Source organism: Schistocerca cancellata, chromosome 8 (genome assembly GCF_023864275.1).
Source record: "Schistocerca cancellata isolate TAMUIC-IGC-003103 chromosome 8, iqSchCanc2.1, whole genome shotgun sequence".
NCBI lineage: Eukaryota > Metazoa > Arthropoda > Insecta > Orthoptera > Acrididae > Schistocerca > Schistocerca cancellata.
The window spans coordinates 332780701-332798895 of NC_064633.1; the positions used below are offsets into that span (position 1 = coordinate 332780701).

The 18195-nt window shown below is 43.9% G+C and overlaps 1 protein-coding gene across 1 annotated transcript in view; it reads left to right on the plus strand.

Annotated features, from left to right (window-relative positions):
* Positions 1-18195, plus strand: part of LOC126095552 (dipeptidase 1-like) — a 122750-nt gene that overhangs the window by 35164 nt on the left and 69391 nt on the right. The window contains exons 3-4 of the mRNA XM_049910330.1: positions 1364-1496; positions 13562-13712. Coding sequence (XP_049766287.1) covers positions 1364-1496; positions 13562-13712 — 284 coding nt within the window. The remainder of the gene's footprint in view (positions 1-1363; positions 1497-13561; positions 13713-18195) is intronic.

An 18195-nucleotide genomic window follows, 5' to 3' on the forward strand; every position in this document is an offset into this window, starting at 1 on the left:
CGTCAATTCGCTGCAGATCCTCCTGCATTTCAGTACAATTTTCTATTGTTACAACCTCTCGATACACCACAGCATCATCTGCAAAAAGCCTCAGTGAACTTCCGATGTCATCCACCAGGTCATTTATGTATATTGTGAATAGCGACGGTCCTATGACATTCCCCTGCGGCACACCTGAAATCACTCTTACTTCGGAAGACTTCTCTCCATTGAGAATGACATGCTGCGTCCTGTTATCTAGGAACTCCTCAATCCAATCACACAATTGGTCTGATAGTCCATATGCTCTTACTTTGTTCATTAAACGACTGTGGGGAACTGTATCGAACGCCTTGCGGAAGTCAAGAAACACGGCATCTACCTGTGAACCCGTGTCTATGGCCCTCTCAGTCTCGTGGACGAATAGCGCGAGCTGGGTTTCACATGACCGTCTTTTTCGAAACCCATGCTGATTCCTACAGAGTAGATTTCTAGTCTCCAGAAAAGTCGTTATACTCGAACACAATACGTGTTCCAAAATTCTACAACTGATCGACGTTAGAGATATAGGTCTATAGTTCTGCACATCTGTTCGACGTCCCTTCTTGAAAACGGGGATGACCTGTGCCCTTTTCCAATCCTTTGGAACGCTACGCTCTTCTAGAGACCTACGGTACACCGCTGCAAGAAGGGGGCAAGTTCCTTCGCGTACTCTGTGTAAAATCGAACTGGTATCCCATCAGGTCCAGAGGCCTTTCCTCTTTTGAGCGATTGTAATTGTTTCTCTATCCCTCTATCGTCTATTTCGATATCTACCATTTTGTCATCTGTGCGACAATCTAGAGAAGGAACTACAGTGCAGTCTTCCTCTGTGAAAACTTTGGAAAAAGACATTTAGTATTTCGGCCTTTAGTCTGTCATCCTCTGTTTCACTAACATTTTGGTCACAGAGTGTCTGGAAATTTTGTTTTGATCCACCTACCGCTTTGACATAAGACCAAAATTTCTTAGGATTTTCTGCCAAGTCAGTACATAGAACTTTACCTTCGAATTCATTGAACGCCTCTCGCATAGCCCTCCTCACACTACATTTCGCTTCGCGTAATTTTTGTTTGTCTGCAAGGCTTTGGCTATGTTTATGTTTTCTATGAAGTTCCCTTTGCTTCCTCATAAGGTTTTTATGTCAATAAAAAAAGAAGGAAATATTTATTTTCGTTCGTCAGATCCTTACCTCAAAATATGTCTTTGAGGATACTCTGCCATCTGTGTAACGTTGACCTAACGACACATGTCTCGTAAAGCATATGGTATATATGGCGCTGTTGACATTAAGACAGAGACTACTACAGTGGTGACCTGAACTGTTGCGCACTTCTGGTTGCAGTTCTGGTCGGCGTACGTGCCGTGCTCGGCGCAGCACCTGGACGCGGTGACGCTGGTGCTGGAGCAGGTGGACGTCATCCGGCGGCTGGTGGAGCGCTACCCGCGGGACCTGGCGCTCGTCACCGACGCCAGAGGTGAGCCAGGGCCGGCCGCTAGAGGCAGGGATGTTGCCGTAGAGAACAACTACCCCTGTCACTTAAGCTACCGCAGGCGGGTGTGGCCGAGCGGTTCTAGGCGCTTCAGTCTGGAACCGCCCGACCGCTACGGTGGCATGTTCGAATACTGCCTCGGGCACGGATGTGTGTGATGTCCTTAGGTTCGTTAGGTTTAAGTAGTTCTAAGTTCTAGGGGACTGATGACCTCAGATATTAAGTCCCATAGTGCTCAGCGCCCTTTGAACCATTTGAACCCATAGTGCTCAGAGCTATTTTGAACTTAAGCTACCGTGTTTGTTGTTGTTGTTGTTCGTCTGACAATCCTCACTTCTACGACTGATTCGATGCGGCTCTCCAGGTTAGTCTGTTCCATACAAGTTTTTTCATCTCTTCATTGCTAATGTAACCTTTCCATTTCAACGCCCTCACTATATTCAGGCTATTGTATTTCTTTAAAATTGTCCCATCTCCACCAATACTCCCCCCGTTCCATTCTTTCTCTCTTTTCCCTAGCGATTATTCCGCCAAGTAGATGATCCGTTTTCTCGCGATTTCGCAAATTTTATTTTATTGTTTAATTTTGTGGATGGATTCCCTTCCTGTAGCTGTTGTCGACAAGGTAACGAAACGGTGAGATGTCGTGTCCACAGTTTGTTTGTCAATCGTGTAAGCTGCAATGGGCATTCAATAAATAATACAACACCTTTTATCCAATACACCATATTATTCCCAACTATTTGAGCTAGAAAACTTTATTTTCCGACATAATCTCCGTTCAGTGTGACGGCCTTACGTCACCTTACTGGGAGCGCTTGTATGCTCATGTGGGCTACGTTGGGCTACAAGAACCTCCCCATCACCCACGCGTCCACGTACTGTTCTCCGCGGACTGAATTCTTCATTGGGCCAAGCAGATGGAAGACGGAAGGCGCGAGATTATGATTGTGGGGTGGATGAAGAAGAACAGTCTAATGAAGTATTGTGAACTTCTTACGCGTGCGCAGATTTGTGTGCGGCCTTGCATTGTCATGGAGAAGTTCGTTTACATTTTTATGGCAACTAACACGCTGGAGTCGTTTCTTCAATTTATTGCGGATAGTACAATGCATTTCAGAGCGGGTCGTTGCACCAGGAGGGAGGACGTCAAACAGAATAACGCCTTTAAAGACATTCGCCGTGACTTTACCAGCTGAGGGTGCGGCTCTGAACTTTTTCTGTGGAGTGGATGTGGTGTAGCGCCACTCCATGCCTTGCCATTTTGTTTCCGGTTCGAAGTGATGTAACCACGCTTCGTCACCTGTGAAAACGTTCGATAAAAACTGTAACGATAAGCCTTGTAACGCGCAACCAATTTCGCACTTATTCACCTCCGTTGTTTTTTATGGACTTCCGTGATGTGGCGAGGAAACCAGCGGACGTGCACCCTTGAGTACCCAAACTGGTGGACGAGTGTATCAGCACAACCAAGAGAGACACGCATTTGTGAAGAGAAATGTTTTTGAGCCGCTTATCACCTGGGATGAGAGCGTCTGTTCATTCCAACATTGCAGGAGTCACAGCTGATGCCGCCGCCGGCGCGCGGGAGATTGGAAAGGTTTGCCTGACCTTGTTGCGATGATGACAGACGCCTCGCCCAACGACTCTCCGTGCTTTTGTTGACTGCGATGCTCTGGTTTCCCATCAAAAGGTACTCAATTACAGCTCTGTGCATGCAACGCACCTCTGTTACCGATAACATTTCGAAGGCTCCGTTTAGCGCCACCTCGTCTCGGAACTTCATGAAACTATAAGGGCTGAAGCAGAAGTATTCCTCGATGTCCTACAGAAATTCTGCGTTTTTTCAACGGAAGTTGGCCGAGAAAAAATGTGTTGATTACTTATTGAACGCCCCTCTCATATTCTGCGTTATCGTATGTGAGCTCTTTCTGTAGCGTACAAAGAGGCAGAATTTGGGGACCAGACCAGCATTTGCCTGAACGAGTGTGGGAAACCACCTAAAAACCACACTTAGGCTGGCCGGTGCAGCAGCCATGAGCGTTAACCTGCAACGCAGATTCGTTTCGGGCCTGGATCATTTTCTTTTCTCTAACGCTATTGCGTTGCACGTTACGCTATACGAGCAGGTCTCCTTTACATCTACCCCACCCTATTCCAAATTCCCAAATGAAAAGTTTTCTCGTTTCCCACAGAGTATTCTATGTACCTAACCCTTCTTTCAGTCAAATGATTCCATATGCATTCAGTTATCATCGTCATCATCTGTTTCTGCGTTGTTAACAGATCCCTTGCATTTTACTTTAGCCAGTCCATCGCTTCGTTCTTAATGCTGCTACATGTGCTGCAGTCTAGCACACCGCTCAAGATTTGGAATCTCTTCCTCGACTTACTCTTCTAACACTGTTTTTGTTTCTTAGTGTATGTTCCACGCAGTTCAAATTCCTTCTTTTATCACACTCAGTAGTTATCCCTGCCTCGTCTCAGTACTCTCACATTTCTCACCTTACTCATCCAACTTACTCTTTGTATCCTTCGCCAACTCCAAATATCCAGAGCCTCCAGCTTTTCTCTCTCCTCCTCATTGTTCACGTTTCAGCATCACACAGAAGGACACTCCATAAAGACATCTTTGACCATACTGCTGCAGAAAACTCTCATTATAAAAAGCTTCTTTCGTCATTTCTATCTTGGTTTTAATTTCTGTGTGGCATTTCTAATCGGTTACGTTTCTGCTTCCAAGCTATTTAAGGCTCTGCACATCTTTTAATATTTATCCATTCATCATTGTCCATATATTTTGATTACTTTTGCTTTCTTTGCTCTGATTTGCATTCTGTAGCTCTTACCTTTAGTTTCCATTATTTCGCGCAACTCTATTCTGTTCGTTGCTGGAAGGATTACGTTATCTGCAAACCCACCATATCCTCCTTCCTCCCTTGTCATCTACTGGGCAATGCTCAATCACATGCATTAAGTACACACACAGAGGGACTGAAAACAGAAAACAGCCTTGTCTTCCTCCTTTTCCTAATTCAACCCAGCTGATACATTCTCGTCGCACTTTCACTGACACATTTTGATTCAAGTGTAACAAGTTTAAAGGTCTCCTGCTTTTTTCTCATTGTAGTGGTAAGATATCCCAAACCACATAATCAAATAACTTTAAGAAATTTACAAAATACAATCATACATTTCTTCCATTTTCAATAAACCTCTCTAGCAAACTCGTGAAAGGTTTATTGCATGTTTTGTAACTTGGTTCACTACCTTTGCATTAATTACCCTCACCAACCATCTACGTTTCAGCGTACCTCTGTAATGCATATTTCAGTGTCTCCTGTTCTCTGCTTGTCTGCACTATAGGAACACAAATACTGGAGATTTATCGATTGACGCATTAGTTCAACGTTTTTTTTTTTTTTTTTTTTTTTTTTTTTAAAGCGATGTAGCATCTAGTTTACAAGTCAAGACATGTCTCTAAAGGAAGCGCCACAATGAAAAGGTCAGATGACAACTTGAAAAATCGGCATTCTCTTCTGGGCTAAGTTTTAGTGAAGATGGTTTATGACTTCCTTCATCTCGATAGGGGAGACATGAATAAAAGTTACGCTGTGTAAAGTAATATTTGTGTTGTTGTGATCTACATACGAATGAAAGACGGCGAAATAAGGTGCTGTTACTAAGAACGCCTCTTTGTAAAGGACTTAGCGGCACATGAGAGTCTCATTTGACCAACATAAAACCAAGGATATTATTTTTCATTGTTTATAATTTACTGTGAAGAGGTTTGCAAATCAGAAAAAGACTTCACAAGCTTTTAACATACAAGTTCCTGATAAGCTAATGTTATTTGTAACCTCATTTTCTCTGCAAACGAAATTACGGGAACGAAAATTTCTGTCACAGGGCATGAACTGTTTTCGGATAAGGTGCTACTGCTATTGTATGACTGCTTGCTGGTCCTGAACGCCGATCGGCGGCTCACTACCTCATAGAGGTTGGAATTAGCTATTTGGACCTCTATGTAATTATTCGCATGTGACTAATCGAATGTGTAGAATAGCAAAAGTTTTGAATGAGGATTTACACTGAAAGCAATGAATGTGGAAGAGGCGAAGGGGACATATATTTGATATTTGAAGTGAACAAATGACATAGCATGACGTGTGTGCCCGCATCTCGTGGTCGTGCGGTAGCGTTCTCGCTTCCCACGCCCGGGTTCCCGAGTTCGATTCCCGGCGGGGTCAGGGATTTTCTCTGCCTCGTGATGGCTGGGTGTTGTGTGATGTCCTTACGTTAGTTAGGTTTAAGTAGTTCTAAGTTCTAGGGGACTGATGACCATAGATGTTAAGTCCCATAGTGCTTAGAGCCATTTGAACCATGATGTGTGTATCAGTTACAGGCGGATATTACACTATTCGCCATTAAAATTGCTACACCAAGAAGAAATACAGATAATAAACGGGTATTCGTTGGTCAAATATATTATACGAGAACTGACATGTGATTACATGATTACATTTTCACGCAATTTGGGTGCATAGATCCTGAGAAATCAGTACCCATAACAACCACCTCTGGCCGTAATAACGGCCTTGTTACGACTGGACATTGACTCAAACAGAGCTTGGATTGCGTGTACAGGTACAGCTGCCCATGCAGCTTCAACACGATACCACATTTCATCAAGGTAGTGACTGGCATATTGTGACCATTGACCAGACGTTTTCAGTTGGTGAGAGATTTGGAGAATTTGCTGGCCAGGACAGCAGTTGAACATTTCCTGTATCCAGAAAGGCCCGTACAGGACCTGCAACATGCGGTCGTGCATTATCTTGCTGAAATGTAAGATTTCGCAGGGATCGAATGAAGGATAAAGCTACGGGTTGTAACAAATCTAAAATGAAACGTCAACTGTTCAAAGTGCCGTCAATGCGAACAAGAGGTGACCGAGACGTGCAACCAATGGCACCTCATACCATCACGCCGTGTAATACGCCAGTATGCCGATGACGAATACACACTTCCAATGTGCGTTCACCGCGATGTCGCCAAACACGGATGCTGTAAACAGAGAAAATGACGTTTTGCCATTCGTGCACCCTGCTTCGCCGTTGAGTACACCTTCGCAGGCGCTCCCGTCTGTGATGCAGCGTCAAGAGTAACCACAGCCATGACGTCCGAGCTGATAGTCAATGCTGCTGCAAACGTCGTCGAACTGTTCGTGCAGATGGTTGTTGTCTTGCAAACGTCCCCATCTGTTGACTCAGGGATCGAGACGTGGATGCACTATCGATCCGTTACAGCCATGTGGATAAGATGCCTGTCATCTCGACTGCTAGTGATACGAGGTCGTTGGGATCCAGCACGGTGTTCCGTATTACCCTCCTGAACCCACCGACTACATGTTCTGCTAACTGTCATTGGATCTCGACCAACGCGAGCAGCAATGTCGCGATACGATAAACCGCAATCGCGATAGGCTACAATCCGACCTTTATCAAAGTCGGAAACGTGATGGTACGCATTTCTCCTCCTTACACGAGGCATCACAACAACGTTTCACCAGGGAACGCCCGTCAACTGGTGTTTGTGTATGAGAAATCGGTTGGAAACTTCCCTCATGTCAGCACGTTGTAGGTGTCGCCACCGGCGCCAACCTTGTGTAAATGCTCTGAAAAACTAATCATTTGCATATCACAGCATCTTCTTCGTGTCGGTTAAATTTCGCTTCTGTAGCACGTCATATTCGTGGTGTAGCAATTTTAACGGCTAGTAGTGTTTTATGTGGTTTGTAACTGTAGCTTTACCAGCGCTGTCTATTCTCTGAGAAAAAGAAGTGCAGCCCTGCCTCTTATCGTATCCAGTCACACGGTCTGATGTAGACTCCTGTTCAAGAAATACTTTTCGACAAAAGTTTTAAATGTTCATACAAAGAGCTCATAAATACATTGAAAAAGATACGAAAATTGTAAAATATAAATGAGTCCTTTAAATTTTTTTATAAAATATAGGGACCGATAACATCATTGAAGTGGTTTTCCGAATGAGAATCAACTTTTACCTCCAAATACAACTGTATAGTCTGTATCATGAACTGGAATGAAGGATTTAACTTCCCAGGCGTGTGTGGCGGAACATTAGTGTCAATACACGTCGTCGCGACAATAGCGGATAATGTCACTACGTACCATGAATCATGTGGTCAGCTGACCTGTCGAACAGGCGGCCAGGCCATTTTAAGTAAACTCATCGGGAAAAATATTAATCGCCTTGCAAGCGGAGACTGATCTTTTGGAAGCACTGTAGATGGTGGACTGAAGTATCTGCCGCAGGCCGTCAGGAAGTAAAGACCCAAGTACGAAATGATACCAAGTTTATTTGAATTAATAGAACACGAATATCCTTCTTGGAACTGAGTATTGAAACAGTCATGAACAAAATAGACTATTCTTGTTTGAACACAAAGCACTACTTCAAACAGACGTCCTGTTAATGGAATAAACAAAGCTCTATTCTAATGGGGCCGCCACTCCTCGTGTAGAAACAAAGTCCGATTAAAAGTTCTTGGAACACCCAGTACAGAAACAAAGTCCGAAACGGACCAATAAGAGTTAATGATCACAATGAGACACTACTCTGCCTGGCGAAGCGAATTCAAAGATTGTTGATGTTGTGGTTTTCAGTCCTGAGACTGGTTTGATGCAGATCTCCATGCTACTCTATCCTGTGCACGCTTCTTCATCTCCCAGTACTTACTGCAACCTACATCCTTCTGAATCTGCTTAGTGTATTCATCTGATGGTCTCCCTCTACAATTTTTACCCTCCACGCTGCCCTCTAATGCTAAATTTGTGATCCCTTGATGCCTCAGAACATTTCCTACCAACCGGTCCCTTCTTCTTGTCAAGTTGTGCCACAAACTCCTCTTTTCCCCGATTCTATTCAATACCAACTCATTAGTTACGTGTTCTGCTCATCTAATTTTCAGACTTCTTCTGTAGCACCAAATTTCGAAAGCTTCTATTCTCTTCTTGTCCAAACTATTTATCGTCCATGTTTCACTTCCATACATGGCTACACTCCATACAAATACTTTTAGAAACGACTTCCTGACACTTAAATCTATGCTCGATGTTAACAAATTTCCCTTCTTCAGAAACGCTTTCCTTGCCATTGCCAGTCTACATTTTATATCCTCCCTACTTCGACCATCATCAGTTATTTTGCTCCCCAAATAGCAATACTCCTTTACTACTTTAAGTGTCTCATTTCCTAACCTTATTCCCTCAGCGTCACCCGACTTAATTCGACCACATTCCATTATCCTCGTTTTGCTTTTGTTGATGTTCATCTTATATCCTCCTTTCAAGACACTGTCCATTCCATTCAACTGCTCTTCTAAGTTCTTTGCTGTCTCTGACAGAATTACAATGTCATCGGCGAACCTCAAAGTTTTTATTTCTTCTCCATGGATTTTAATACCTACTCCGAATTTTTCTTTTGTTTCCTTTACTGCTTGCTCAATATACAGATACAATATCAGGGAGACGCTACAACCCTGTCTCACTCCCTTCCCAACCACTGCTTCCCTTTCATGTCCCTCGTCTGTTAAAACTGCCATCTGGTTTTTTGTACAAATTGTAAATAGCCTTTAGCTGCCTGTATTTTACCCCTGCCGCCTTCAGAATTTGAAAGAGAGTATTCCAGTCAACATTGTCGAAAGCTATCTCTAAATCTACAAATGCTAGAAACGTAGGTTTGCTTTTCCTTAATCTATTTTCTAAGATATGTCGTAGGGTCAGTATTGCCTCACGTGGTCCGACATTTCTGATCTTCCCCGAGGTCGGCTTCTACCAGTTTTTCCATTCGTCTGTAAAGAATTCACGTCAGTATTTTGCAGCTGTGACTTATTAAACTGATAGTTCGGTAATTTTCACATCTGTCAACACCTGCTTTCTTTGGGATTGGAATTATTACATTCTTCTTGAAGTCTGAGGGTATTTCGCCTGTCTCATACATCTTGCTCACCAGATGGTGGAGTTCTGTCAGGACTGGCTCCCCCAAGGCCGTCAGTAGTTCCAATGGAATGTTGTCTACTCCCGGGGCCTTTTTTCGACTCAGGTCTTTCAGTGCTCTTCACGCAGTATCGTATCTCCCATTTCATCTTCATCTACATCCTCTTCTATTTCCATAATATTATCCTCAAGTACCTCGCCCTTGTATAGACCCTCTATATACTCCTTCCACCTTTCTGCTTTCCCTTCTTTGCTTAGAACTGAGTTTCCATCTGAGCTCTTGATATTCATACAAGTGGCTCTCTTTTCTCCAAAGGTCTCTTTAATTTTCCTGTAGGTAGTATCTATCTTACCCCTAGTGATATATGCCTCTACATCCTTAGATTTGTCCTCTAGCCATCCCTGCTTAGGCATTTTGCACTTCCTGTCGATCTCATTTTTGAGACGTTTGTATTCCTTTTTACCTGCTTCATTTACTGAATTGTTATATTTTCTCCTTTCATCAATTAAATTCAATATTTCTTCTGTTACCCAAGGGTTTCCACTAGCCCTCGCCTTTTTACCTACTTGATCCTCTGGTGCCTTCACTACTTCATCCCTGAGAGCTACCCATTCGTCTTCTACTGTATTTCTTTCCCCCATTCCTGTCGATTGTTTCCTTATGCGCTGCCTGAAACGCTGTACAACCTCTGGTTTAGTCAGTTTATCCAGGTCCCATCTCCTTAAATTCCCACCTTTTTGCAGTTTCTTAAGTTTTAATCTACAGTTCATAACCAATAGATTGTGGTCAGAGTCCACATCTGCCCTTGGAAATGTCATAAAATTTAAAACCTTAAAACCTGGTTCCTAAATCTCTGTATTACCATTATATAATCTATCTGATACCTTTTAGTATCTCCAGGATTCTTCCATGTATACAACCTTCTTTTATGATTCTTGAACCAAGTGTTAGCTATGATTAAGTTATGCTCTGTGCAAAATTCTACCAGACCGCTCCCTTTTTCATTTCTTACCCCCAATCCATATTCACCTACTATGTTTCCTTCTCTCCCTTTTCCCACTCCCGAATTCCAGTCACTATTAAATTTTCGTCTCCCTTCACTACCTGAACAATTTCTTTTATCTCATCATACATTTCATCAATTTCTTCATCACCTGTGCAGCTAGTTGGCATATAAACTTGTACTACTGCAGTAGGCATGGGCTTCGTGTCTATCTTGGCCACAATAATGTGTTCACTATGCTGTTTGTAGTAGCTTACCCGTATTCCTATTTTTTTATTCATTATTAAACCTATTCCTGCATTACCCCTATTTTATTTTGTATTTATAACCCTGTATTCACCTGACCAGAAGTCTTGTTCCTCCTGCCACCGAATTTCACTAATTCCCACTATATCTAACTTTAACCTATCCATTTCCCTTTTTAAATTTTCTAACCTACCTGCACGATTAAGGGATCTGACATTCCACTCTCCTATCCGTAGAACGCCAGTTTTCTTTCTCCTGATAACGACGTCCTCTTGAGAAGTCCCCGCCCCGAGATCGGAATGGTGGACTATTTTACCTCCGGAATATTTTACCCAAGAGGACGCCATCATCATTTAACCATACAGTAAAGCTGCATGCCCTCGGGAAAAATTACGTCTGTAGTTTCCCCTTTCTTTCAGCCGTTCGCAGTACCAGCAGAGCATAGGCCGTTTTGGTTAGTGTTACAAGGCCAGATCAGTCAATCATCCAGACTGTTGCCCCTGTAACTACTGAAAAGGCTGCTGCCCTCTTCAGGAACCACACGTTTGTCTGGCCTCTCAACAGATACATTGAAATATTACATGTCCGTTGATCACTCATTATTTTGGGACCACGTCTTCATCTCGATGGCCATGTTGCAGGATTCCGGACGAGAAAGTTGGCTCAGACTACGGTGATAGTATTTGGCACCTAGCTCTGGATGCCCACTCGGATCAAACTGACTGAATAGACCCCGTGCTTCGGACTAAGAACAGCCCTCAGCGCCAGGATACATTCGTGTCGTAGGAAAGAGATCCTTGGGGTTTTGTGCAGCGTGGTAGCCCTCGATTGTAGGCTGTAAGGAAGTCGGCTGCCAGCGTAACTTGGATGTAATGTTAGTTGCAGCCAGAGTAGGCTCACGATACTGCATGGGTAATTTCTACCAGGCTGTCGTTGATCTTCCACCACTGACCTAAGTCATGGCAAGAAGGTGTACATACAGTAGTTGAATGAAATAAGAACAGCAAGATGGCTCGACATGAAGATGTAACACAATAGCAGAGATGAGCTTTGGGAATGCCCATGACTACACTCTGAATGAAGTTTTCCTATGAAATAATGCATCAAACGTGAACTCTCCAACATATCTACCGGAATGGCGTACTACTCTTAACCATGTAAACCAGCGAGAGAGGAATGGTTGTAAAAAGCTCCTGACCTGTAGGAAGTAGAGACGAGACGAGTGTTTCGCCTTGTGAATGGAAATCAGGTTTAAAGCCGACAGGAATTGTTGGTGTCAGTGAGTGTGGGTTCATCTCAAGCAGTGTCCGGGCGAACATTGCTTGGGGAACTACAAATGTTTTGGTTTAATGTGCCTCGCAAAAGGACATTGCTGATAGAGGCACATAAAAATGCACTTATTAAATGGACTAAACGTTACAAAAAATTAGACAATAGCTTGTAGTCTGGTATTATGAGTCACGATGCTGTCTCTTTTCAGTGATGCAAGACATTAATGCACTGACGGCCCATTGAGGCTTTTAACTAGCTGTGCGCGGAGGGAGTAGATCTGTTTAGTCCTCAGAGTGTTTTCCATATTTGAATTCGGTCCACTCATTAAGACTGCTATGTCTGTTTCAGTATTCTCGGTGACCAAACGATGCTCTTCTCCTACATGCTCACGATTCATGAATTATATGGGATTTATAATGTTTGTTTGACACCACAAACGGTCGTCAAGCCACAGTCAGTAAAACAATGAAATATTTAAAAGGTTACATAGCTAGTTTCGACGCACAGAGTAGTCGCTTTAAAACGTAATCAAAAACGTGGAAAAGTGAATTAATAATTGCAGCCTCACTTCTTTCAAATATTACAAAAATACACTACAACCTGTAAACTGATGCAAAGGCAGCAGAAATGGGTCGCAAGACGTCATGAGTTTTTCGTTGATCAATCATTTCACCCCGTAATGCAGTGTAAATGATAACTGCATCGGGATGGAAGATGTTACTTACTCTTGCATAACATCCTGCTGTGATGCAAAATTCATTTTGCGAACAAAAGCATAGTTGAAATCTTATAACGTGCAAAAAGCCGAAAAGTAGACCACAGCACGCAGTTCTACGGTGTTCTGCTAATTAAATCTCACAAAGAAGATCCACTCCCATCGTCTGTAAGATTTCATTAGCACAGCACAGTTTACTGGTTTTAGGTATTTTTCGTAATATTTGAAAGAAGTGTGGCTAAATTATTAATGCAGTTGCCAGGTTCTGAAATGACGTGTCAATGTACGGAAACGAGTTATGTAACCTTTTTAAAAATTTGTTTTAGTGACGGGCTTGGCGACCGTGTGTGGTATCACATGAACATTTTAAATTTCACTCTGTCACGCTTCTTGATGAAAGTTGTGTCGAAATACATGATTCCATGGGCATCCCTGTCTTAGGAGATGATAACTGCCGCAGTTAAGAGGGTGCAAGAATACGTTTCTCATTTCATGAGCAGCTTATCACAGCTCGACTGGTCCGCGAAAACCGTGATCTTAACTCCACAGGAAATTTCTAGGACTGTTTAGAGCAACTGGTGAAACGTGGTAATCAGCACCTCCACAATTTGGTAGCTCTGTGGGGACCTAATTATCAATTTATGAATTCAGCTTGATACGTCAAACAAAAGAAATTTGTGGGCTTCCTTCCACGGCGAATTATGGTCATTAGCAAGGTATCAACGTTATGCCTCTTGTGGGACAGTATTTTTTTTGTCCGGTGTATTTTGCATTACATATTTTTGTTTGCAGGTATAGAAGACGCGCACGCAGCGGGAATGTTGGCTAGCCTGGTGGGCGTGGAGGGCGGCCACGCGCTGGGGGAGAGCCTGGGCGTGCTGCGCGCCCTCTACACGCTCGGCGCACGCTACCTCACGCTCACGCACGCCTGCAACACGCCTTGGTGAGTGGGTAGCCCTTCCCAGCCTGTGCCGCAACGAGGCAAACATTATGCGCTATGCTTCTCTGTCCCTGAACAACCCTCATTTCAAGCAAAAACGTTATGGCGGTTTACGTTACAAACGTTTACTATAACATTTTGTCATTTTACATTGTTCTCTTTCTTCGGTGTTCTTCTTTTCTTGTAATAAGGTGCATTTAACTGAGTTCTTATATTCTCCTAGTCACCAGTACTTGGGGCAGTTTCCCCACCTCTCTGACATCAACACTCCACTCCAATCCAATCACAATCCGGTCCAAATGCAACACAGATCCTGATCACGACTGTGTCACCTACCACCACCTTAGAGATAGCCCCTATTCCTTCCTGACACTCCTCGCCAATCTCTATAATGTCATCCTCTTTACCGGCTTCTACCCTGACCTGTGGAAGGCTTCCCACGTCCTTCCCACCCAACAAACCCCCTTCCGTAGCCTCTTCCTATCGTCCCATCTGCCTCACCTCCATCTTCAGTAAGGTCTCCCACCATATCCATCAGCACCTTAATCAACACCACCTCCTCCCCCTTATGCAGTGTGGCTTCCAACTCTCCTTCTCCGCTGGAGACCAACCTCGTTCACCTTCTCTCCCTCCAGCTTAACACCCGTCGCTCCACCGTTTTTGTTTCCCTAGACCTCCAAAATGTCTATGACCGTGTATGGCATCCTGGTCTCCTCTTTAAACTCGAAACCTAAGCCCTGCCTATCCGCGCCGTCCTTCGTAAGTCACCCTCCACAACACCAACTCCCGCATCTTTTATCCCACTGCTGGCGTCCCCCAGGACTCTGTCCTCTTCCTTATCTCTTGTATACGGCTGATGTGCCCAAGCCACGCCCACCTGTTCAACGTCTCCAGTATGTTGATGACACTGTCTTCCTGGCTCTCTGTCCTACCCTTCAACAGTCCCAACGCACCCTCCAAACCCACCATGACCAGTTCACCATTTGGTGTAACTAGTGGTTCCTCCGTCTCAACCACTCCAAAACCCAGGCAATCACCATTGGCCACACCGCCCACTCCTTCCATGATTTCTACCTCACCCTTTATGGTCATCCCATCCATCTCACCCCCCACCCTGAAATACCTTGGCCTCACCTTTGACCATTACCTCACCTGGATCCCTAACCTCCTGACCATACAGAAGAAAACCCATTCCCGTCTCCACCTCCTGAAACTCCTGTCTGGCTGGACATGGTAATTGCATCCTTCCACCATCCTACACACCTACAAATCCCTCATCCATCCTATCCTCTGTTATGCCAGCGTTGCCTGAATTTCTGCACCCCCCACTTTTACAAGGCCCTCCAAATCCTCAAACACCATGCGCCCGACCTTGCCTTCCATATCTGCCTTCCTTCCCCCACATGGCTCCTGTATGAACTCATCCCCTTCCCCCAACTCCTCCTTTTCCTCCAACATCTCCGCATCCTTTACACTGTCCACAGGCTTGATCCCCTCACACCCTGGTTTCCTCCTTCCTACCCCAGCCCATTGCTGCACCTCTATCACTGTATCCCTCCCTCTCTCCACCTCCACATCCTCCTTCATCAGGGCAATTTCCAGCGCCTCCCCCTCCTGGATGATGAACTTCGCTGTGACATATACCCTTCCTTGCAACTATAACCTGGCTTTTCGCCCCCCTCCCCAGGGCCCCCTTTTTCCTCTCCTCTCCTTCTCGCAGAGTGGATTTTCCTCCTCCCCCCCCCCCCCCCGAGGCTCTGCAACCCATCCTCGCCTCTCTCCCTCCCACGTCCCTCCCTCCCTAGCCCTCTTCAGCACCCCCCCCCCGCCCATCTTCCCCCTCTCTTCCCCTCTTTCCTTCTCCCTCATCTCCTTGCACCTGGCAGATCCTCCGTTTTGATCATCATCAGTGTGCCACGTCAGTGTTGTGTTTGGTGCTGTTCTCCTATGTGTCGAGAGGTGTGACTTTAATTGTGTGCTGGTCTTGTACTTAGTGTTACTGTCAGTGACTGTTATGTGCTACGCCGTCTGTCGATACTTTTATGCTCCAGCCATACTGCGCCTTGTACTCTTTTAATTGTCCCAGTGCGTGGTTTTTTGTGTGCGCTACTTTTTTACGGTTCTTATTTTCATTTTACAGTCGCCCCATTTCGTCTATTGTCTTCCATAATGTTAACCCCTCTTTTATATCTATGTACACCATGTTTTCTCCTTTACGTTATTTTTAAATGTCTTGTATTGTATGTTCTATGTCTTTCGGCTGAAGAGCAGCGCATATGCTGCTTCCAGCTCGCCCCGACGGGGAATTGAAATACAATAAAGAAAAAAAGAGTTCTTATACATTTTAGTTTAAAAAATTCTAAAAGATATGAACATTCTGCTAAACAACATAGTTTATAGGAAATAATCTTACAAATTTTGGAAACTATTGTTTTCGTTCATGAAACGCAACAACAATAGACATAGTCGATACAAAAAGTTTCTAAACATACCACAATGACGAATAAACGTTCAGAACTGTTATTTGCTCTCTGTGCACAGTCCAGTAAGTACAGAGGTCTTAAATTATTTTAAAAAAGAGTCTTCAGAAGTTCTGAGACTCCGTTATTTACAGTCCTTTACATTCAGCATTATCTTGTAGTTAGCGTTTAAGCCACTGCTTAGATTTTGTTTCGGTTTTGATCATCTTTATTATGCCAGTTGTCGTATAAGTTGACGAAGCAAGAGTGAATACAGATTCAGGACGTCTTCTGCCTCTAGGGTTCGGAAACAGTCCTGAAAGACAGAGCCACCAGCAGTGGTGAGGACTGTGAGCTTCAAGAGTCAACTGCACCATCACGCTGTAAACACGAAATACGTATCCTCAAGACTTGTAGTCCCGTAACATATTCTTATGTTGACAGTTTCCTTCGCAAAAATTTAGGGTCTTAATTTAGTTCCCCTTTTGCCGGCCACGACTTCCCTCAAAATCTGTAGTATTCCTCCTCCTGTGTCCCATTACCTTATCAATGACGGTTCCATAATTGTCTTGATAGCTAAGGATCACGTGCGTTACTTTGTTATTTCGATTACCATCCAACACCCCGTAAGGATACACAACAGAGCCCAAACAATCTGCGTCATTTCATACCACTAAGACTGTTCAAACTGATCTGGTGCCCCCAAATGGAAGCAGGACATCATTTTGCCACACGCTAGTCAATTTCTTATGCTGTGTTGAAATGTTAATCGAATACACTAGGACAACTCTTTTGCACTACTGCTCAGAACTGCAGTTCACGAGTTACAATGGAATCTCGTTCATCCAGCTCTCGTTTATCCGAAAGTCCCGTTCATCCAGATTATATTTTTTGTACTGCAATTGTCCAGTATCTGATACTGCGGACACTATAGCGGTAGAAATCTACGACGATGATCATTAAGTTTGAAATAATCCGACTGCTATACATCGATCCCAGTAACATGTCAGTTAAGACGTTTACATTCAGCTGTACAGTAACGTATGCAACTGTTTGTTGCGAGCTAAGATACACCAAAGAGGAAGAAAGCACTGATGTGCACGTTTAGAAAATTAAATTCCTTATAAAGGAGAATTGTTGAAGAACATAGCTGTTGAATTTGCTAATACAGCATTTTCAAAGATTCCATGATGCTCAGGCATAGGCGATAATGACATAAATGACTGCGAAATGATGATGACTCTCGGTACAGATTGATTTCTGATGACGAAATACCGTTTGTTCGTCTGCTAACAACGACCATAGCGACTAAGTCGGCGTTTGCTATGAACACAATTCGACAAGTACAGAGGCAACAACGCAAAATAATAATAGCTCATATGCAACTCCACGGGGAAATTAATTCAGCCGCACTATTGCTGCTGAAATCATTGCGTGCTAACGCTGCACATTAACGACTTGCGGATCTTTTTGGAAAGAACGACATTTCTGTCGAGCAGAGGACCACAGCGAATGATAGTTTCGAAAACAAAATTAATTATCTGGTGCTGTTACATTTATTTTCACTGATGAGCCAAAACATTATGAGTACCTGCCTAATTACTTGTTCGTCCGTCTTTGGAACAAAGCACATAACTGATTCTGCGATCAGTGATCTGACAATTTATTGGTATGTTTGTAGAGGTATGTGGCATTAGTTGCCTATGCACAAGTCATGTAATTCGCGTAAATAATGGCCGCTGATGTGCGCACGCGCCGAGCGTTGTGACTGATCGGTTCTAGGCGCTTCAGTCCGGAACCGCGTGAGCGCTACGGTCGCTGGTTCGAATCCCAACTCGGGCATGGATGCGTGTGATGTCGTTAGGTTAGTTAGGTTTAAGTAGTTCTAAGTTCTAGGGGACTGATGACCTGAAATGTTAAGTCCCATAGTGCTCAGAGCCATTTGTGCGTACGCGGTGATGACGCCAGATAGCGATCCAGATGTGTTCCATGGGATTTACATCAGGCGAATTTGATATCAACTTGGG